The 22724-nt window shown below is 40.1% G+C and overlaps 1 protein-coding gene across 1 annotated transcript in view; it reads right to left on the bottom strand.

Moving 5' to 3' along the window:
* Nucleotides 1–453: 453 nt before the first annotated feature.
* LOC149945377 (uncharacterized) overlaps nucleotides 454–22724 on the bottom strand; it is a 122631-nt gene continuing 100360 nt past the window's right edge. The window contains exons 2-6 of the mRNA XM_090175174.1: nucleotides 22127–22313; nucleotides 21818–22053; nucleotides 8603–9045; nucleotides 5853–5987; nucleotides 454–3078 (exon numbers count right to left, since the gene is read on the bottom strand). Coding sequence (XP_090031300.1) covers nucleotides 2916–3078; nucleotides 5853–5987; nucleotides 8603–9045; nucleotides 21818–22053; nucleotides 22127–22313 — 1164 coding nt within the window. The 3' untranslated portion in view covers nucleotides 454–2915. The remainder of the gene's footprint in view (nucleotides 3079–5852; nucleotides 5988–8602; nucleotides 9046–21817; nucleotides 22054–22126; nucleotides 22314–22724) is intronic.

Here is a 22724-nt window from a genome sequence, read left to right as displayed (position 1 = left end):
TTCCAGAACGTGAATAGTTTATTAAGAGCTATTAATAGTTATAACCTTGGGAAAAATCTATAAAAAAGTAGTGAAGACACTTTGCATGGAAGTGTGATCATAAGTATATAATAGCTTTCCAAATAAGTGTGCCAGTTTCGTACCTTCCACGTGATAAAATTTTACTAAGAGTTAAAGTTGCGTATTTTTTCGATAGAGGCGTTTATCTTTTTGGCTATGACGTCAGTTCACTCGACACATAGTTGAAATTATTGCTAAGTTTTAGCTAACTGGCACACTTACGTTATGTAATTATATACTTATAACCCGCATCAAATAATCCATTAGAAAACCTTTCAAGGAACGTGGATAGAAAAACGTTAAAATTTTATTTAAAAGTGATTAATAGTTTTTTGCTTGGGGAAAAATTTGGCCCAAAACAAGTTGGGAGAAAATAAATTATCGAAAGACAAGTGGACTTGTAATTTTTTTATTTGCTTCACAAATTGACACTACTAATAAATTGCGACTTTATCCGTTGTCTCTAGTGTAACTTAGTACACAAACAAGGCAGTCCAGCCGAATTATCAGTTTCACATCGAATGCGTTTCGCTATTTGCTCTAGTTGGACAGTAATCATTTACATTTCTTACCAAAAAGGTTCTAGTGCTACATGTATCCCAAATTGTCTGGAAAACCGATTGTCCCAATTAGTATTGCGATCACGAGTACTTGACATTGACCACTGATTGGACGCATCATTTTTGTTTCTTGGACTAAAGGCTTAATTTCGGAACCCTAACCATATCTCATTATGATAATTTTTACTACTAGACCATACCCCAGTACAGTTACAGACCACGGCTAAGTAACCTTTTCTTATGCCAATTTTGCACAGGCGTACACGGAACTAACTTACTTGAGAAGAAATTACTTTTGGCACATAGATAGACGTTATTTAAGTGTTTTGATAAAGAAATGGCATCGATAGGTTCTCCTGATCGGTTACAAGAGTTTCAATAATCGCACGGTCATCTATCAGCTTTAAAAATAACTATAAGTACTTATTGACTTGGCCATTTTAAACCATAAACATTGTATAAATATTATAATTGATGAACTTGAACTTGAACTAGTAGGATGTTACTCGTCACAACAAAGGGAAGCCTAAACTGACGTCCAAGTACCATCCTCGTTCACTTTTTCATCTAACTGCGCATGTGTCAGATATTGAAACTTATTATCGTAGGTGTTGTCAAAAGTGGACGTCAACTACAACACCTAACTACAATTTGTTCAAAGTAACAGTTACACACGAAATATATTTCGACGTGAAACTAATAAAACGGTGGGCTCAAAAATAAAAACTATAGGTTCTGGTATACTCGCTTTTCTACACGGAAAAAGAACTGGCAACCGAATTAACTTTTTAAAAGTTTTGACGTCGCCAATAAACACGTTTGACATCATGGTTTTGTTTTTGCTACAGACGACTAGGAAATCTTAATTGCTTCAGATCAACCTTCCAGGTGTAACCCGCTTTGTTTCGTAAAGATACCCAACAGATGAGTTGCGCTAGTGCCTAAGGGGCCGTTCACAAATTAGGTAACGCACTAAGGAGAAGGGAGTTTGTGCAAGCGTTACTAAATGTAACAGAGGGAAGGGGTCATCGAAATTCGAAATGTTACGTTACATTTTGTTATTCTATACTGCAACTTTAATTATCAATTAGTTTAAGGAACAGTAGCAATTTAACACTTATTTTTATCATTTATAATAGTATGCTTAGGTTTCTAGAGATAAAACTTTAAATAAATAGGTTTCATTTTGAAATAAATTTAATAAATTTTCCATTGTAACTTTTCGGTATTCTTTGCATTAAGTCATTTGTGAACGGCCCCTAAATAAAATGTGTCGTCTGCTATGACGTCTGTCACCCAACTAAATTTGCGACTCAAATTCTACTCTGTTTACTCAAATGGGATTTTTTTTTAAGCTATAAAGATAGAAATATTCTGGGTATATAAAATTTTATCAATTTACAAAAATTAATCGAAAACCTAAGAAAAAGGGTTAGTTTGTTGAAAAATTCGCTTTTGTCATTTTCAAATACTCTCTACGAGCGACATCTGTGGGATTTTGCGCCTGAAGTTCGTGCCATTTTCAAAAATTCAAATATGTTCAGGCTTTGTTATATACAAGGGGCTATGCTTGGCAAAATGTAATCGCATCCTAAACGAACCTGAACTGCACATCGAACGAAAGCGTGTTGAAGTTATACTCGATAACACCTTGAATTTATAACCAACTGATTTTTTTTTGGAAAACGACTTTACAAATCTGAGTATTTCGGTCTACGGAGACCTTTAAGCGGCATTTATAAAAGTACTAGTGACAAGATTGGGTATAAAAACATTGAAAGCGCTAAACACCATGGTACGATGTTCCAGCTCGTAGCTTATACATAATTTAATAAAGACCACCAAAACAATCATAATACGAATTTTTGACAAGTCAATTTCTTAAATAAAAACTCTCTTTCTAAACGACAAATCTACCCTTCGCTAAATATAACTAAAACAATTTCCAACTTAAAACTTTTAAGCTGTGAGTAACGCGGTCTTGGTAGTTTTTGATGACCAAGGGTTAAAAAACCAACCGTTGGATGAAGAAATGAAGCCCACCACTGATTGGCATTGGCAACGATAATCATTATTGTCAAGTTTTAAAGCGCAAAATGATAAATTGGTCTTAAAATACTTCCAGGCGAAACGCGCAAAATCCAGTTTTTGGAGCGGAGCCACGTATTTTTTTACTCCATTCGCGTGAAACAAAAAAGTGAACGTTTTTCGGTGACGTCTTCCATCTACGTTCGCTCAGCGGAAGCGGACAAAGTTTTCATTTTTTGGTTGCTATTCTTTCAAAAATCGTGGATGTCAGTCTCTTTCGAAGAAGTTGGATCTGTGGTGATGGCTGAGGCTTTCGCGTCCATCCGGGTGTTTCCGGTAATTGTCCGGTCTCTTCGGACAGCGTCCCGTCTCGTAGGAGTAAGGGCCGTATTCGCACTCCGGAATGTGGCACCTCGATTGCTCCACGCATCTAATTACAAGATACAAGAGTGATACATTAGCGGAAGACACAAGCACTCCATCACCACCGTGCACAGAGACGTCTCAAAGATACACAAACAACAAAAACATAACGGGCACCGTGGCACCAGCCAAAGAAAACAGCAATTCGTATTCCAACAACAACTACGCTTTTTAAGGTCTATACGGACGAGTCAACATTTCTGCCCAACTTTGTTGCTGAGCATAGTTTTCGTAAAATACGCTAGACCAAAGTTGTCGAGATTTGCGCGTTAACCAAACGAACAAAATTACTCGTAATTTTTAAATAAATATCTATTCTACTACAAGATATGTCAATTTATATTAATTTAAGTATTTAACATCAATATTCGTATTGAGTTTTATCAGAAGTAAAGTAAATCAGACTGCTATACTCCCCATGTTGGAGACATTTTTCTTATGAAGTAACATTTTTACCTCGAATTTTAAATTTTGTGGGCTCCTAGGCCGAAAAAAAGGTTTTTGTTTTTATGAAACAATTTTTTATACATAGAAATAGCTATACCCACAATTCCAAAGTTCAATTTATCGCGTCAAAAGACGGGGATGGAAATTAACTTTTATTTGACTCGATTTTCGTAAGGAAAAAGCGCTCCGATTCTGAGCGCTATTTCGATAACTTCGGTTCATTTACTTATGGTTTTATATAATCCAAAGAATGTGTATCAAAATTATAATATTTTTAAATATTTGTTGCTAAGCCAAACAGCGTTTTTCGAAATTGAGTTCATAATAAAATTGATAGACTAAAGCTGAAACGTTGGGATAATGTGTTTAAAGAATGTTTCATGATTCACGGCTTTGTAAAATACTAACTAGTTTACTTCTTACAGCTTTCAACTAATTTGAGGCATTCTACACTTGATTGACTCCAAAGAATGCATTTTGATATTTAATAATATTTGTAGATAGTTTAAGCTCAGAATGCATTACTATTTTGCAAAAATTATCATTTTTAATTTTCATGGCATATGTACTGAAATATAGGTAAATATTAATTATCTAGCCCTCTTTAAACATTACATCAGAAATTAATTAAATGTTTAGATAAATTCATTTAGAAATATATATTTACAAGCTCTGATAAGTAGTAACTTAATTGATATGTAATGCGAGCTAAATTCGTTGAACTCTGGTGTTAGAGGAAATGAAAACGGCCCCGATGAATCAATAACGCTTTTCAATAATTATTTATATAGGTGCCTACATTATACATAAAGAAGGCCTGAACCTTTCGGAAAATGTGCTTCCAAGGTACGACATAGATGGCGATACTTTCGTCATCAGCGCCGAACAAAAAGCATGGTCAAAGCGACAGCTTCTAATCGGCGCGCTTCCTGCCATTCGTATGAGCACTCTAGTTATTTCTATGGTTACAAGTCCTTCATGTCACGCGATCCAACAGCTCCCCAGATTAACTATTACCATATATAACATAATTCTTCATTAGTATGCTACAAAAGTATTTTTTCAATGAAACCTTGTTCACGGAATATGACGTAATTTACATCACTTCCACCTCCGTGACGAATAACGCGTCATCAGCTTTACTGATGGGGAAACTGGCTTTGGCAATCTACAGTTTTTCTCGTGCCTCGCGATCACGTGATTTCGTTTCCATGGTAACCTTTCAATAACTCAAGGATTACAATAATTTTAGCATTTTTCTGTCCGCTTATTGTATGTTCCCTGTGAAACAAGGTCTCATTGAAAATATTTTCTATGGAAATGTTGTACAGAGGCGTACTTATGAATAATTATGTTACATATGCTATTACCGATAACCTGAACAGGTTTTTATAGATAGGGGTAAGCCTAAGAACTCGGGGGGAAAACTCCTTTAACCTTTCAAAAGCACCGTAACCTGGAAGTTAAATAAAGCTCGAAATTTGGTTGCGGTTGACGTAGAAACTTCACTATCAGTTCTATAATTCAGAATTTGTAAATTAAGTATAATGGCCATCTGTTCGTGACTTGATTCGCTTCTATCACTATCCAATAGGCGTTTATAGAAAGTAACATTGGCCTTGTTTCAATGTATCGGGCGTTTCACTCGTGACGTGAAAGTGACGTTTCACTATGATAGAGTTTATGCTAGTGTCTTAGTCAACTTGTTAAAAAGTTCCACGTGCGTCTTGATATTTGAGCGTAAACGGGCTCGAGCGATTGCGCGTGCTCCCTGAAATAAAAAAAAATGCGCGAGCCTTTTACGCGAAAATATTAAAGAGCGCGTGGAACATTTTAACAAGTTGAAAAAGACAAGAATTTAAATTCGACGAGTCGCCCTTTTTATAAAGATCTAACCTTCAAAACTGAACTGAACTGAACTCCTACGTATCTCGTGACGAAAGCGATACATTAAAACAAGTTCGGCAAGCGTAATGGCTATCGAATGGCTTATTGGAATAAATTTATATATAAAGTAGTGCATAATCTAAATCCATTTTGTTACTAGACGAAAAAGGCAATAAACTGCTTGAATAAATTGCGTAAGCCATTCAGAGCTAGAAATATCCAACCGCTGCCAGTAACCGTAGTTCCGGTTGGGTTAAGGTGAAATTGCCCGGGTTGAATGAAGAGTTACCACCTCCCATTAAACAGCAAACAACTCGTGGGTCGCGCAATTTGAATAACCTAATTACCCCCAGCGATCCTCAGTGGTCTATTTCGGGGCGACAAGGTTGTTGGAGAGACGCCAATGTCTCGTTACAGAAAGCGGCATTTATAAGAAGCGAATGGTACCTCCTTTCGATGGAGTGGAGCGTGTCCCGGCCTCTCTTGATCTTCAGACAGGGCTTCTCTTTGTCGAAGCAGTCGCAACTGCAACGACCATCCGGAAATATCCTCATCGTAAACGGAATCGGACATTCGGGACATCTGTAAAAGATATCTTTTAATATCAAAGTACATTTTATTCTCTACTAAGCTCGAGGGCTATGTAAACATTTTCTCAGAAAACTATAAATTTCAAATAATATATAATCTACCATGTGTAACCATAGCATGCCATCTAGGAGCAACAAACACAAGGAGAAACGCAGCTAGCCTTTAAAGACCTAGGTTTTCTTCTGCCTGTCACCCTTTAAATTTACTTTCCTTCCAAACAAATACCCTGGTGGTATGCCAACGTGTTCTGCTGTTGGCCTACCACCAGGGTATTTGTTTGGAAGGAAAGTAAATTTAAAGGGTGACAGACAGTAGAAAACCTAGGCCTTTAAATATGCTAACTCAGTGTTGTGTACAAATTTCATTGGACGAGCCTTCACGCTGAACGTTTTACGGGCGGGGGAGGGGAGATAATTTCCGAATTTTCCCCTTCCGACGGCAGCAGTCCCATCTAGTTACGCTCGGAATCAATGTTAACCGAGACAATAATAGTGGTCGGCATTCAGTGGCGTAGTCAGGCATTTAACATTGATAATAATCCGAATAATTTCATTATCTGATCAATAGATGGCCTAAAGGCCCATTTTCATGCTCGCTGGAAGCGGATAAAAATCGTCAAAATTCGCATCCGCCACTCGCAAGCGTGAAAATTAATCTAAAATATCTGTTTGAAACAGATCGACGCGGAAAGTGAAAAAGTGTGTGGCGGAAGCGGATTTTGTCGATTTTTACCCGCTACCAGCGAGCATGAAAATGGGGCTTTATTCCTCTTACGTTTTTTGAAGGCGCAATTCTCAAATCAGAGCCCCCACCGATAAAACATAATCTCGCAACTTACGGACTTTGCTCTCAAACTCGCGCGGAAAAATCTTAGTGTTAATTTACGTAGAACAACTGTCCGTTTTCTGTCCAATCGTTAGTCGTTAGTTGTAAAATATTTTAAAACCAGGTTGCCATGATCAATTTAATGTACAAGCGGATGGAAAAATATTTTCATAAAACAACTAATTTTTTTACAAGTAATTTCAAGCTCTTCATATTAGTGCCAGAGAATAAATTTCACATAACTTTAATCTAATAATATTTCACATAGATCACTTTATTTAGGTAAAAAAATCGGGCTTTTGGAACACTGTGTGCCCTACATTTCCAAAAATGGCGTTTAGATTGTAATTCTTATGAAAAATAGCAATATTACAGTATTTTGTTAACTGAAAACTATTTGTTAGGAGTTTCTTTTAGTTCGCAATCTGTTTATGACAACGACTAGCGCCAAAATTAAGTAAATCTCAGAATAATTTGTACGTTTATATTTGACTATAACTCTTGGCAGAAACGCATTATGTGGTATAATAATATTGAATAACGGCCATTGTGATTGTTACCCTGGGAATGCGGCTGAAGATATTAGAGCAGACGAAATTATACGAAATGAAGACTTAATTATTGGTTAATAACGACATAATGAGTTTCTGCGAATTTCCTACGGTCGTAATGCGTTTCGGCGATATTTTCGAAACTTTTCGATTTTAATGAGTTTTCGCATTTTCACATCTCTGAAACTAGAGCAGATAGAAAAAAAAACTTGAAATTTAGAATCCGACTCAAAAAGTCAAAAATGGTCGATAATGCGTTTCTGAAACGTAGGGCAGAACAGTATAATGGTTTTCAATTAACTATCAGTGATGGCGGGTTAGTTAGAACCCATAATAAACACACTATTTAAACAACTTTAAAAAAGGACTCATATAGAGACCAAAAACCGCCATCTAGCGTCATAAATTATAGGCTCCTATTATAACGTTTTCTCCACTTATTCTAAAGGTTCGGTTTCCAATACGATAATAGTGATAGTTTCACTGAAACGTCAGGTAACGCGAAACAGTAGTGAATTGAAAAATGGCGGACCAGTACCCGTCAAGCTTATCATATCGGTGAAGTGTCTTCTGATTTATTTGTTTTCAAGTACCCTCAACATTTCTCAAAGATTCCAAGAATCCAAACTTGAAAATAAAGATAGGACGTGTCATCATTAAAGCATCCTAAAAATTGTTTCGCCAGTTTGAATGCGACTGGTATAAAGTCTAAAGGTAATTGAATCTTAAGCGTAGCAAATGACGGGCTTAATAACTGCCCCGTCAAAGGGCGAATGGATCGGATTATTAACCCCTGCCTCAAAGGCCCAAAGAGTGATGGACGACTCGAAATTCCTTCGAACTAATTCCTTGTCAACGTAAAAATATCTTCGAACGAACAAAATTTATGGCTCCGAAGAGTGTCCTTAAAATAATAAACTCAATTGAAGCACACCGCTGAAATTCGATCTCGGGGCATCGTGACGAGGAGAGAGACCGCCAAGTGACACGTCCGCGTGGCAGTAATGTCTCGCTAAGCTCGCCCAAAGAAAACCTAGTAGCGCCCCTGACTAGTAAATCTGTCTCGCGGATACTAAATCAATCGAATGCCAAAAGGAAACAAACTGCAGCGTCAAAATAAGCGTCCACGTGGGTGGTCCCCCCAAATCATCTTCCGAGAAGGGACAAAAAAAGCACGCTGTCCCGTCTCGCAAACCCTCGATACGAAACGGGGAAAAAGCGAGCTCTTACTTTGTCGGGACTTGATGGCAATGGCGTCTAGGTGAATTGAGAGGCGGCGCTCGAGATGGGGGTGGTAAAGTACTAGTTGTTGTTGTCGATGTGGTTGTGGTGGCTGGGGCGGCGCTGTAGTCGGGGATCGAAGCGAATTCGGACTCGTCCTCCTCAGCGACGTTTAATTCGGTTCTCCAAGAGAGGGATTCGGGCTTCTTGGAAAGCGCCGACGACCACGAAAGGTCCTGACCCGGGGACGCCGACGACGCGATATTAGTGGCGGTGGTGCTAGTGGTGGTCGTTGTGGTGGGCGGGGGGTGGCTCCCTCCATCGGCCGCGGCCAGACTGCGGGGGTGGTCGTTGACGGGGACGCACTCGCAGGCCGTGTGGTTCTCGAAGAGCAGAGGTTGCACCGTGTCTTGCACTCCATTATTTTGGCCAGTACGAATCGTGTGCAGGGTCTGCTTCGAAAAAGAAAAAAATATTATCAGACATCTCCGGATGACGGGGTTTTTTCGTCGGTTTATCGTCTCGTGGTAACGCGAATCTATTATTATTGAGACAGAAAATCGTGACAAATCGTCCGTAACGAATGGGGATAATAAAATACGTAGCGTCATTCTCGGTATGGTGTATTTTACGTTAATGGAACCCTTATGATATATAAGTTATTTCGACACCATTTTAAAATTTCACGATTTTTCTCATTTACTAGAACATATAAAATTGAAATTCGATTAGTAGGTGGCTTTATTTCGCCGGTTCTCGGACTAAAAGTGCACTCCTTTAACCCTAAAACTTTGAGATTTACTCTACCCCATAAACTATTTGCATGTTCCAGAGTATCAGGGCTACATGATGACTTAGGCCTAAGCTGATGACTTAAGCCTAAGCTGGTGCCTTGGGTATTAGCCTAGCTGATTATTATTATTATTACACTTTCTAATCTTGGTCAAAAGCGGGAGTAAAGATAAAATTGTTCGCTTATCCAGAATTTATCCGATAAAATGAGCATAGGCAATAATTTTGGGTAAACGTTTTTACCACAACTCAAATTATTGGCAACCACAGAATCGGAGCAAAATGACGTCATACGGTTACTTTTCTTACCTTACTCCGAAATCCCAAAACAGGTGAAAAGAAACCCCCCACTGGATAAGCCAAGGATTCTTGGTAAAGACATCAAGGTCGTAAGGTGAAACTATTAATTATTTCACTACCGAAAACGAAATACGCCACATCTATATATAAAGTTCGCGCTAATGTTTGGAATTTAATAAAGGAAAGATTTCAAACAGTGACAACCAAATTAAAAAATATCTACCTTATAATGAATCTCTTTCGTACCCGTGGAGGGAAAATAATGAACTAGAGTGTGGTCATTGCGGTTTGTTCATTACGGGGGCATTCTCCAGAGGCCAAAACTGGATCGAGGCTATTCGTTCCTCATCTATTAGACGAGGGAAAACGCTGGCCGCCGATTGGGATCTAGCGGAGGGGACACCCGCAGTGATAGATGGCCATTTCTCGGGGGTGCAGCGGACACCCCACCACGAGACAGATACGACGCTACAGGGACTCATTCATCGTAGACAACCCGAGTTTACGCTAAGACAAACCACGACGGTAATGACGTTCTCCGAGAAATTCTCGGTCAATAGACTCTGTCCGTGTCGGGGTTTCGGAGCCCGTTATAAGACACCGTGGTACTCCTAATGAGAAACTTTTGACATCATTTCTGCAGCGTCCTTTATTTACATGACGGAAGAGAAGCGTAATGGGCTAAAAATAAGCGTTCCTGGGAGGGTCAAAGGGCGAGGAAAGGCGCTCGCGAATCGGAAACGTCAAGAGTAATTACGAAGGAAGGTAGGGGATCGCGTTGGCCCGGGGTGTCCCTCTCACTCCCCGCTTTGAACCTCCATTTCTAATTGCATTAGTAACGCGTTCTGGGAACTAGCCGATTACTACGAAATGGCCACCAACGCGACTATTTACGGAATTGGGGTGCCCCTCCGAAAAAAGGAACCAATTAGGGAAGCTGATTAAACGCTTCGCTGAATGTTTTACGTAGCTGGATAAATTTGAATGACTCTAATAATCTTAATTCTCCGAAAACACCCAATGTTGATGGAATCCGAGATTAGAATCCATGTGTGGGTGTGGTGTGTTGGTTTCTTCCAATTTACAAATTTCGCGTTTTCCTCGCCACTCGAGGAATTTCAAACGCGAAGTATATTTGAAAAAGAGCGCGGGGCGTTTTTGGAATAGGGGATTGAGTGAATGCATTCAGTTACCTAAGAATATGGAATTATAGAGATTCTTAGACGGTACCGGAAAGTCAAAAATTCCCGTGGGGCCCGGGGCCATTTTGTTTATCCAAAAATTCTTATTCTTAAAACGTGAGCAAGAAAATGTACGGCTCTTAATATTTATTATACTATATTTTTATTTAAGAAAGTATTAGCCTAGCTGATTATTATTTATTTATCTCCTCCGTCAATGAATTCATTGTTAACAAAAAATTTAAATCAATGTCTTCGGAAAAATCTGTGTACATGGCTAGATCACTTAATAGCATAACTTAAGAATTTTCCATAAAAACTAGTAGAGGCTAACGGTAATAGTGAGTGTAGGGAGCTGTTAGCTCGCGGCTGATGAAAGACTTGTCATCACTCTCTTACGCATTGTAACCCGGCCACCTGTTTAAAGGCATTAAAAGTCGCTAGATGGCTTGGGCCTAGCTGATTATTATCTATTTTATTAAAATTTCGTAAAACAGGGTACACGACGAGGCGATTTTCTGTGTGGACGAATCTATTAAAATAAATTTTATTCTTATTTTATCTTAATGTTAACTCGCATCTTCAAAATAACTGATGTAAAAAAGACTGAATTAAAGACGGCAGACGCCATCTATGTTAACGTTTTGTTTCCAGAAATCCAAAAATGATTTTGGAGATTTCAGAGCATGATTTCCGTGTTGATTTCTGGATTTTAAGCTGATTTTGGAAATGGTTTTCCACGCAGATTTTGGGATTTTCAAGTCGATTTGAAGATTTTTAAAATTATTTTTACTCTATATAGTGAATGTTAGACCCATTTACCCGAATGCATTCTAGGGACTATTTTCACCCTTTATCCTTAGAAAAAAACTGCACTCGGCAAGTTGGTACAGAAGAATACGTTAAAATTTTGCCAATGGCTCTCAACTACCTATCTTAGTTTAATGTCATTCGCTTGAAACATGTACCAATCAAAACACGTTTCGAAAGGGAAAATAGGGCGTATATTGATTTTCTATAGTAATATTTCATCGGGAAAATATGGGTTATCAATATGTAAATATCCCTATGCGGTGTAATTTTTAAATTTTACATCTATAAGCGAAGAAATAGACTTTATAAAATTTTGAGCAATTTGGCTTGAAATTCACGAGCAAAATAAATCGCGTCAAACCTGCGAAGGTACACGACGTTTCATTTTAATGAAAGAGAATAGCTCTTTATATAAAATACGAGAGGTCACGTGATTACGTTAGATTCATCGTGCAGTTAAAGTTAGAGAGCGCGCGCATATTTTTGTTTTTGTTGAGCTCGCGCGAAAACGCACGAGACCCTCTACACGGAAATATTAGGAAGCGCGCGCTCCAAAAAATAACACTTTTTATACATGTATGCGTGTATATTATTTTATAGAAAGAGCTATTAATTTCGCTTTAGTCCCATTCGACCGAAATCCCATTCGACCGAAGGCGGTTTTTGAGGTGTCCCATTCGACCGAATTCCGCCGAAACGTGCGGTTTTTGTGTGTCCCATTCGACCGAACGCTTTTATGTGTCCAATTCGACCGAACGCTGCTATATAAATTGGCTTTTGGAATGAGCATGAATTATATTTTTATCTTCACCTAGTCAAGAAAAGTAACTGAACCAAAACTGAAATAGTAAACTTAACCAACTCTAACCTAACCTAACCTAAACATGGATCTTCGATAGTACATACCTTACAAATAAAATACCAAATCACCCCGCCAATTGGGCTACATTTTAAAATTCTTTCGGTCGAATGGGATTTCGGTCGAATGGGAATAAACGATTAATTTCTCTCTCGTAAGAAATATACTTTAAATGGGTATGCACCGATATATCGGCTAAAGCTCTTTCTATTAAATAATATATACGCATACATGTATAAAAAGTGTTATTTTTTGGAGCGCGCGCTTCCTAATATTTCCGTGTAGAGGGTCTCGTGCGTTTGCGCGAGCTCAACAAAAACAAAAATATGCGCGCGCTCTCCAACTTTAACTGCACGATGAATCTTACGTAATCACGTGACCTCTCGTATTTTATATAAAGAGCTATTCGTGGCCTACTCGGCCGATATTAACAAAGTTATCTATCATTACAGTAATGTATATGATAAAATCATTGTAAAAGACGGTTCAGTGCACTGTCATTACATTTTATTCTAATTTTTCATGAAAAAAGTTTGCAAGAGCATATCCGAATATGTTCTTTTTAATTTAAGTTGATACAGATTTTCTATCACAAATCGAATACCATTGTTTTCTATTTGTTTACACTCGTAACCCCCTGTCTAAAAAGGGTATGATCTAGCTTCCAAAGTCTGGCGTACGTAGCGCAGCCAACCAAATAAAATATTATCATTGGTTAGTTAATCGATAATTTTCTTATTTTTAAACGTTTTTCCTAAAAATATTTTTCTAATACCTGTATCGGCCAATATCGACTTCGCTTTTTAAAAGCCGATATTGGGCGATACCGATATTATACAAATTGGCTGATATATCGGTGCATACACATCTAATTTTGTGGTATATTCCCATTCGATCGAAATCCCATTCGACCGAATTCAATATGTTTCCGAAATATAGCCCAAAAGGCGGATTCGGTTCATTAGGAAATTTTGTTTGTTTTTTACTTTTGCCCCGAGATATAGCAGGGTACGCAAAAAACGTTATACCTAAACAAAATTGCTACAGGTGTACTAACGGTAGGGTTAGGTTCTAGGTTAGGTTCTAGGTTAGGTTAGGTTAGTCTCTCACTTCCCTAGGGTGGCGCGCTGTTAGCTAACTGGCTCCAATAAGACTATCAACACTTATTTATATAAGAAGTAAACCTATTTAAAAAACGTCTAATAAAAACGAAATTTGATGTACTATAAAAAATAATATAAACGTGCAAAATTGGGCTGTAAACCGCACAATTGGGGTATTTTCGATCGATTGGGACTCAATGTTAAATCGTTTTCGAACGAATGGGATTTCGGTCGAATGGGACCAAAGCAATTTTGTATAGTTAAGCGGAGTAATACACGCAGCAAATTTTGTATACACATCCACGTCCATTGAAAAAAAATTATGTAGTCTGCGAAGGTATACCAGTTTCATTTTTACAGCCTAGTAGAATACCATGTACATAATTATGATACAGAAAATATCCACTAGCATTTGTAATGACAAAACTCACTCCTTCGATGCCACGTAGAAAAGTCCCAAACCATTTTACCAAGCTAAAATTGAATAAAACCGCTTATGGAAAACCACATAGGGGTTTTTTATTATCCACCCATGGCCAACTAATGATCGAATTAACAAGTCGTGAACAACTTCAGCAAATAGACGCGGTGAGGTTCCGCGCACTTGACCGCCAGAGTCGTGACTACTTGCAAACCATTAAAACAGTAATAACACCTCTCGTGAAAAACGAGAATTGGGTTCAACCGTTGACCCCCAAATACTTCTTCGGCAACCCCGTCTCCTCCCAGACTCATTCTATACGCCAGTAAAAAATACCCTTCCGTCGGAGAATCGTAAACCCGGTGGATATGTCTCCAGTCAAAACAAGAACTCTTAAATCTTTAAAATACGCGATCGCCATATTTTAGGATTTACAGGATTTTGACAAATAAATGGGTGAAAATGGCGGCCATAGCCCGAAGGCAGGGTCCGTTGGGGGTGGAAAGTGGATGACATTTGTATTCTGGTAAGGAGATTAGGAAGTCACGTGAAAGATGCCGTAATACCAGAAGTATATAAATAACTTTAAAGATACAAGTATCCATTTCCTTATCTTGCTAAGTTTTTGCTAAATAAATAACTATTATTATATTATAATAATAACTATTATTTTTATTATATTATAAAAATAATAATTAATTTTAGTATCATTATATTATTTTTTATTTTTATTTTTATTATATTATAATTATTTTAAATTCATTTCATTTCATAATTATTTTTATTATTATTATATTATCAAAACTTTTATTATTATATTATAGTTATAGTATTATTATTATTATTATTATAATTATTATTATTATTATATAATTATTATTATAGTATTATTATTATATTATTTATTATTATTATTATTAAACGTAAGAGTATGACGGGTAAATTTCCAACGCATGTTTCATTCTTATATTTTAGATACTTCTCTGTTCAAAAAGTGTATAATGTACTTCTGGTAGTACTCATAAAAAGAGAAGGCCATCGAACTAATTCAAATAAATTTTCTTTTTGTTTTGTTTACAGCAACCTTCAATAGATGGCATTATGTTGGCATTCTTTTTCGGTCGAGAGGCCAGACAATTTTTTTCAGTTGAAAAGAGAAGAGTTGAAGGACCAAGCCTCTTTTTGGGGCAAAACGCCGAGAAAAGTCGGACGTATATAAAACGCCCTGTTTTATTAACAAAAAAATGAAAAAAACTTTGTTCATAAAAAAGCACGCCTACAATCAGAAAATATAATAGTTTGTAAAAGTAGAAATAAAATTCTGCGCGTGATGGTTGGGGTAGCGGAGGGGTTTAGCCGCGTTGACCTTCGCCGGGAGAAAGCGGGGCCGGGTCATCGGCTCGCCTGTGAGCTTTTAGCCGCTTCAAGAACTTCCTTCTGGCGAGAGGCCCCGACCAAGTTAAAATATTCCTAAAGCCCTTTAAGACGAACGATATTCCCTTCACGAAACCCTCTCCCTACACCTACACTTTCGCCGGGCTTATGACCATCGCCCTCGATGGATGTCCGACGCGGCTAGTTGTTATAATACAATTATATTATACAATTATTTGACACCGTGTCTTGCGCAATAATTAAATTATATTAAAAACAATAAAGTTGGGAATCGCGAGAACATTTTTTAAAGAAATCCACTTAACGATTAATAGAAACCATAAAATTTAAAAGTACCACATTTAAATTTTAGATAAACCATCATTTAAGGAACAACATTTAAATTTTGGAATTATTAAATTAAAATTTCAACACGTGATAGAAGCAAAGTAAAAATCAACTTTTTTCGTACACTAGTAACAATTTTGAATTGAAAACAAATTAAATTTAATTAAAAGTTTTCATAGTGTACGAAAAAACGTTGGTTTTTACTTTAATTTAGTTTTATATGCAGTAGTTTTAGGAATTTGTGATATAAATATTATAAATATGATTTACGCTTAAACTATGATACTGTTTGAGCTTAGTGTCACACAGGCGCGTAGGAACGTTTTGGATTAAGGGGGGGTACAGCTTGGATGCTAAATTTGGCACCCCCCTCATCGGCAGGCTTTTTGCGCCCCTTCTAAAACAATTTGGCACCCTTTTCAAACCAATTTGGCACCCCTGTCCAATTTCAAGGAGGGTACATTGAATCCCTGTACAACGACTTACTGTATATGGCCCGTTTGTTAACCACAAATCGTTAACTTTAAATAGCGATGGCCTGTTTAAAAGAGTGTTCGCTACCAAGTATGCAACGGTGCACGGCGTTTAGAAGTTCCACTTTTCATTATTCTTAGGTACCAGACTTCATTCTTGCTGGCACAGTAGCTAATTTCACGAATAAAACACTGCTACACGGGAAATGTATAAAATAAAATATTTTCTGTCCACTGTCAACAAATAAACCACGTGCGATTTTCTTGTGGGTATTTAACATAATTTCATAATTTTTGTGAGATTCTGCTAAACGGCTTACTGTCCAAACTTGAGAACCACGGACAAGGTAGCTTTAACCAAAGATAAAGATTGTCTCGCACGTAGTCAATTGCGTTTAGCCACTTCCTACCGGAACTCCGAAAAATCAAGCTCCATAGATACTATGGTAACCTACTCTAGACAGCGTATTACAGCAACCGATAGAGGCTGATTTTTCGGAGGTCACGTGACGGAAGTGGGTAATCGCTTCCTTACAAAACCATCAATCAGAAAGCTCTCTGAATTCCAATCTAGGGTACGGAGTTCCATATTAACTTTGCTATAACTACCATACCAAAGTTAATTTTTGGTTCGTCATTTTTCAGTCAGAAGTATAATAATATATATCTTTCGAGGTAATTATCCAGCACTGCGTATGGTAAAGTGTTAAATCGGATTTTAATGTGGTTTACACAATGGCGAATGGCCAAGGTACCCCCTACAACATATTTTTTAACAACATTAGACATCATATTAAAAATTAGAAACATATAATATACTTCTGGTGTAATTAATACTAATCATACTACTAATCAATAAATGGGCTAGACTAATACCCAAGGCATCAAGGAGGGTGGTGGCACGCCCTTCAAGCCACGCGAACCAACAGCTACCTACACTCATTGCGAGTCATTAGTACCTTTAACCTCAATTTTCACTTAAGTAATTTATTATTATTGTTGTTAATAGTACAAATAATGTCGTAATATATATTTTCAATTCGTACCCTCCCAGTTCGACCCTATCCCAAATGGAGCTCGATTTAAAAATCTAAGGGCTACACAAGATTTGGAGCTGCTCTATGATAGAATTCGTTTTGGCAGCAAAAATTTTAAATATCGAACTTTTTTCAAGCGAGAGTTCCACGATAAATTTGAAACTGAAATGGAATTCCACGACGTGACAAAGGTTGAAATCCACTGGGTTAAATAGTATAACCGGATTTAGAATTTTTGAAAAGTCCATGATTTTTTGGTTGTGGATTTTGTATATAAAGTCTACAGGAGACAAATTCTTCGATTTTGGATTTGTCGATTTTATCCAAAATGTCCCCTGATAGAAGGAGTTATTCCGAATTTTCGCCGAGGGGCAGTTCACTCCAATTATTATTAGGACACCCTCGTATGATTAAATCTGTAGCTTTGGCTCTACAAAGATTAAATTTTTTAATCATGATTATTAGGACAGCCTGTAACAAAGTGATCTGCCCCTCGATTTTCACCCCATGCCACAAGTTAGTATCGAACCCGGCTCCGGTCCCTACAAGCGCGTGTCCCATTGGTACCGATCTTAAAACCGTAGCGACGACTTGTTTCGACGTAACAGTGAAAAAAAGAACTTTGATTTTCAGCGAGAAAAAGTGAGATTGCTAATAATAGGGTATACACACTATGACACTCAGGCTCCCTCTTCTGGCGAGAGAGGGAATAATATTTATACGCTATAAACATTTTTTGGGGTGAAAGTAGAGGCACGCGGACTGTTTATTGACGATGCCGATAAAATATCTCTCCCTAATGCATTTTTCCGCCGAGAATCGAGTAAAAGAATCCCCGAATTCTAGAAATAGGGAGGTACCGTTACTGTCAAAAGAGGGACTTTCGGGGATTACGCGTTTTTAGCCTTCTAATTGTTTTCGACCCAAAGGATACGTTCTCAATAACGTAAGAGCAAAGGCTTACCAGACACCAGACGAAGAATTCCGAACGAGCCCACATCGCCAGCCCGAACGCCCCGAAAAGATAATTAAGAACTACTTCGCCGGCATTACTAACACAGTCAGCGCGCGCTTTCGGAAACAGTACCCTCGGTTGGCTTCCAGACAATTGCCCGATTTTTTTAACGACGCTGTTGGTTTGGATAAATAAATACGCGGAGATTTATCGCGGAGTCGCTAAATTACGGACTCCCGTGTCTCTTTGGAACGTAATAGTAGCAGAGTTCCTTCACGGGCTGCTGATTCGTGTTTTTCTAAAGCCGGATGAAGAAAGGCTTATTTTTCTAGCGTGGAGATGGCGCGAATTACGGTTAATATTCCGGAGTTGGGTTACGTTTATTTTAGGGACCTTGAATTTTTTTAATTTCAATATTTATAGAGTTATTTATTTCGGCTAATTGAGGAGTTGGAATAGTGAAATGGCAAAAACGAAATCTAATACTTTTTAGTGAGTTGGATTGGGTTTCATCGCAAAACGTTAGGCAATTATAACCGATAAGGGCTGGGTAGGCGAAACGTTTACGCATTGAGGGTTTGATTTCAGTGTCCTATAAACCAACAGGCTGAGTAGGCTTAAGCCAAGGGGCCCGCGGTTATTGCCAAAAGGTAGGAGGCGCGAGACCAGTTAGATGTAAAAGGTCACTGGAGTCCAAGTAAAGTTAATACGCTACTGTTTGTTTTTGCTCAGAATTATAGCTTTCATCATAAGTGGATAATAAGCATAAGTATAGCACCGAACGAATTCGGTTAACCCGGCCACCTGAATTAATGGCGTTAAAAGTCGCTTGATGACTTACGCCTAAGGTGGTTCCTTGGGTATTAGCCTAGCTGATTATGATTATTATTATTGACTGTCGTGGAGTGATGGCGAAATAGGAAGTTTTCGAACAGGAAACTCTCTCTTTCTACTCTTTCCGTTGGCAAAATAGTTGGTTATTTTGATGGTGAGAAATACGAAGTAATAGATTCGCAAAATTTGAGACGCGATTTGGCGGGAAATAACCGGCCAACGGAATCTGCGTCGAACCTACCGCCAGTAACCGCCTAGATGGATATCTTCTATCGCACATTTCCGAAACAACCTAATCAGACAAAACCTGCTCAAACAACAGTGACGCTGATGTTAGTACATTTGGAGTAGTATGGCAGCGCCACTGGTGGACTTTCTGTGAACTAGATCATGCCACATTTTCCCAATTTCGCTAGTGTCACTGTGCAGCTTTAGCAGATTCTGAAACTTAGTTTCCCCTCACGATACTTTTAATGCCCTTTTATATCGCTAATAACTATAGTTCAGACACTTAAGCCTTTGGGGCCGGACACCGTCTTAAGCCTTTGGGGCCGGACACCGTCTTAAGCCTTTGGGGCCGGACACCGTCTTAAGCCTTTGGGGCCGGACGCCGTCTTAAGCCTTTGGGGCCGGACGCCGTCTTAAGCCTTTGGGGCCGGACGCCGTCTTAAGCCTTTGGGGCCGGACGCCGTCTTAAGCCTTTGGGGCCGGACGCCGTCTTAAGCCTTTGGGGCCGGACGCCGTCTTAAGCCTTTGGGGCCGGACGCCGTCTTAAGCCTTTGGGGCCGGACGCCGTCTTAAGCCTTTGGGGCCGGACGCCGTCTTAAGCCTTTGGGGCCGGACGCCGTCTTAAGCCTTTGGGGCCGGACGCCGTCTTAAGCCTTTGGGGCCGGACGCCGTCTTAAGCCTTTGGGGCCGGACGCCGTCTTAAGCCTTTGGGGCCGGACGCCGTCTTAAGCCTTTGGGGCCGGACGCCGTCTTAAGCCTTTGGGGCCGGACGCCGTCTTAAGCCTTTGGGGCCGGACGCCGTCTTAAGCCTTTGGGGCCGGACGCCGTCTTAAGCCTTTGGGGCCGGACGCCGTCTTAAGCCTTTGGGGCCGGACGCCGTCTTAAGCCTTTGGGGCCGGACGCCGTCTTAAGCCTTTGGGGCCGGACGCCGTCTTAAGCCTTTGGGGCCGAACGCCGTCTTAAGCCTTTGGGGCCGAACGCCGTCTTAAGCCTTTGGGGCCGAACGCCGTCTTAAGCCTTTGGGGCCGAACGCCGTCTTAAGCCTTTGGGGCCGAACGCCGTCTTAAGCCTTTGGGGCCGAACGCCGTCTTAAGCCTTTGGGGCCGGACGCCGTCTTAAGCCTTTGGGGCCGGACGCCGTCTTAAGCCTTTGGGGCCGGACGCCGTCTTAAGCCTTTGGGGCCGGGCGCCGTCTTAAGCCTTTGGGGCCGGGCGCCGTCTTAAGCCTTTGGGGCCGGGCGCCGTCTTAAGCCTTTGGGGCCGGGCGCCGTCTTAAGCCTTTGGGGCCGGGCGCCGTCTTAAGCCTTTGGGGCCGGGCGCCGTCTTAAGCCTTTGGGGCCGGGCGCCGTCTTAAGCCTTTGGGGCCGGGCGCCGTCTTAAGCCTTTGGGGCCGGGCGCCGTCTTAAGCCTTTGGGGCCGGGCGCCGTCTTAAGCCTTTGGGGCCGGGCGCCGTCTTAAGCCTTTGGGGCCGGGCGCCGTCTTAAGCCTTTGGGGCCGGGCGCCGTCTTAAGCCTTTGGGGCCGGGCGCCGTCTTAAGCCTTTGGGGCCGGGCGCTGTCTTAAGCCTTTGGGGCCGGGCGCTGTCTTAAGCCTTTGGGGCCGGGCGCTGTCTTAAGCCTTTGGGGCCGGGCGCTGTCTTAAGCCTTTGGGGCCGGGCGCTGTCTTAAGCCTTTGGGGCCGGGCGCTGTCTTAAGCCTTTGGGGCCGGGCGCTGTCTTAAGCCTTTGGGGCCGGGCGCTGTCTTAAGCCTTTGGGGCCGGGCGCTGTCTTAAGCCTTTGGGGCCGGGCGCTGTCTTAAGCCTTTGGGGCCGGGCGCTGTCTTAAGCCTTTGGGGCCGGGCGCTGTCTTAAGCCTTTGGGGCCGGACACTTAAGCCGGTTCTGGAATTTCGGAGTAGGGTAAGAAGAGTAACCCCATGACGTCATTTTACTCCGATTCTATTTAGGTAGTGGTAAAAACTATTTCACAAAATGGCTGCTAGTGGCCATTTTCGTCCGATAAATTCTGGTTTCAGGATAAGCAGACGATTTTATCAGTTTACTCTCTTTGCTCCCGCTTTTGAGGAGGAGTAAAAGTGTCCCCCAATACTCTGACCTTGACGAATAGTTCAATGTTTAGTCTCTGAGAATAATTATCTCCACCAGAACAAACGAATTGGTTTAATTTAGCGTAAAATGTGCACAATTTCATTTTCCATGTACTAGCGAAAAGTATTCACCCAGTAATTGTAATGGCACTTAGAAGCATCAAACACAATCTACCCATTAACATTTAGAAACTATCAACTATTCTAATGAGGAGACATGTCAGCCATGGGGCTCCTGCGAATGATGTATCAGAATTATCTTGTTCTCCTTCTACGTGTGGTGTACGTTTGTCTTTCTGACATGCCAACAAAATACGCAGTTTTGTCGCATTGAAGAATGATCTTTTGACTCTGGTGGGTACTTTTACATGGCCGCACATTGACTAACTAGAATGTTCAGTCTTTCCCGCAATGGGATACTTACGTAAAAATACAGCTCCACTTCCTGTATCATTTTGGGCGCGCAATGTAAGTCTAGCGAACCGCAACAACTAGTGTCGTCGTTACAGCGATGCAACAGAGTACATCGCGGAAAATAGTCTTTCGAGGGGTCCTGGTAAAGGTCCCTGACTCTTACCACCCTGGGCTTTGGCACTCCGCATCGAGCTTGCTGTTGCACCCTCAACATGTGACTGTTCGCCTTTTGGATGCTTAATAAGTCTGAGGAAATAGACGAAGCCGTTAGAATCGAGCGCCATTAGGATAAATATAACCTCGTACCGTCGGCAAATACCTTGTGAGTGTTCGTAGATCAGTCTTCGGCCTTTGGACGGGGCCCGCGTCGTCAGTTTGGTGGTAGCCGCGTCGTTCTGCCCGTAGAACACCCTGTAGAACGTTTTGGATGGTTTCGAAGAGCCTTGCCGATGAGTCTCCTCGTTGAACGCGTCGGCCGGAGGTCTTGGCGTTGACCAAATGGCACTCTGCAAGGACAAATTTACGGATTAGAACGACAGTTCAGGGCCTATTTTATTGGACATTTTGCCTTATTGAAATAGTTCTAAAATTGAGTTACAACCCAAAAGGTTTCAATCTGGAAGCCATTTTCGGTAGTGGTAAAATTGGTTTTTACAAGACAATTTTGGCAAAATTGACGTAATTACCAATCTTATTCTAATTTTGGTAGTTCCAAATAATCCTTAACAAAGCCACTTAAGTAAAAAATGTAAAACATATTTCCAATTGGCAAAGATTTGCTTTATAAAATTGCTTTCGATTCCCAATGATTTTGTGATTTCAAAAATAATTTTGGAGTTTTAAGATTTCCCAATATTTATGTGTCAAAGACATAATTTTGTATTATTTACTGATTATCAAAGATTTCCTGATTTCTA

The sequence above is a fragment of the Leiobunum rupestre genome, chromosome 5 (assembly GCF_980474605.1).
Source record: "Leiobunum rupestre chromosome 5, qqLeiRupe1.1.hap1, whole genome shotgun sequence".
Lineage (NCBI taxonomy): Eukaryota > Metazoa > Arthropoda > Arachnida > Opiliones > Sclerosomatidae > Leiobunum > Leiobunum rupestre.
Note: the sequence above shows the minus strand (reverse complement) of the source record. Positions and strands in the feature narration are given on the sequence as shown.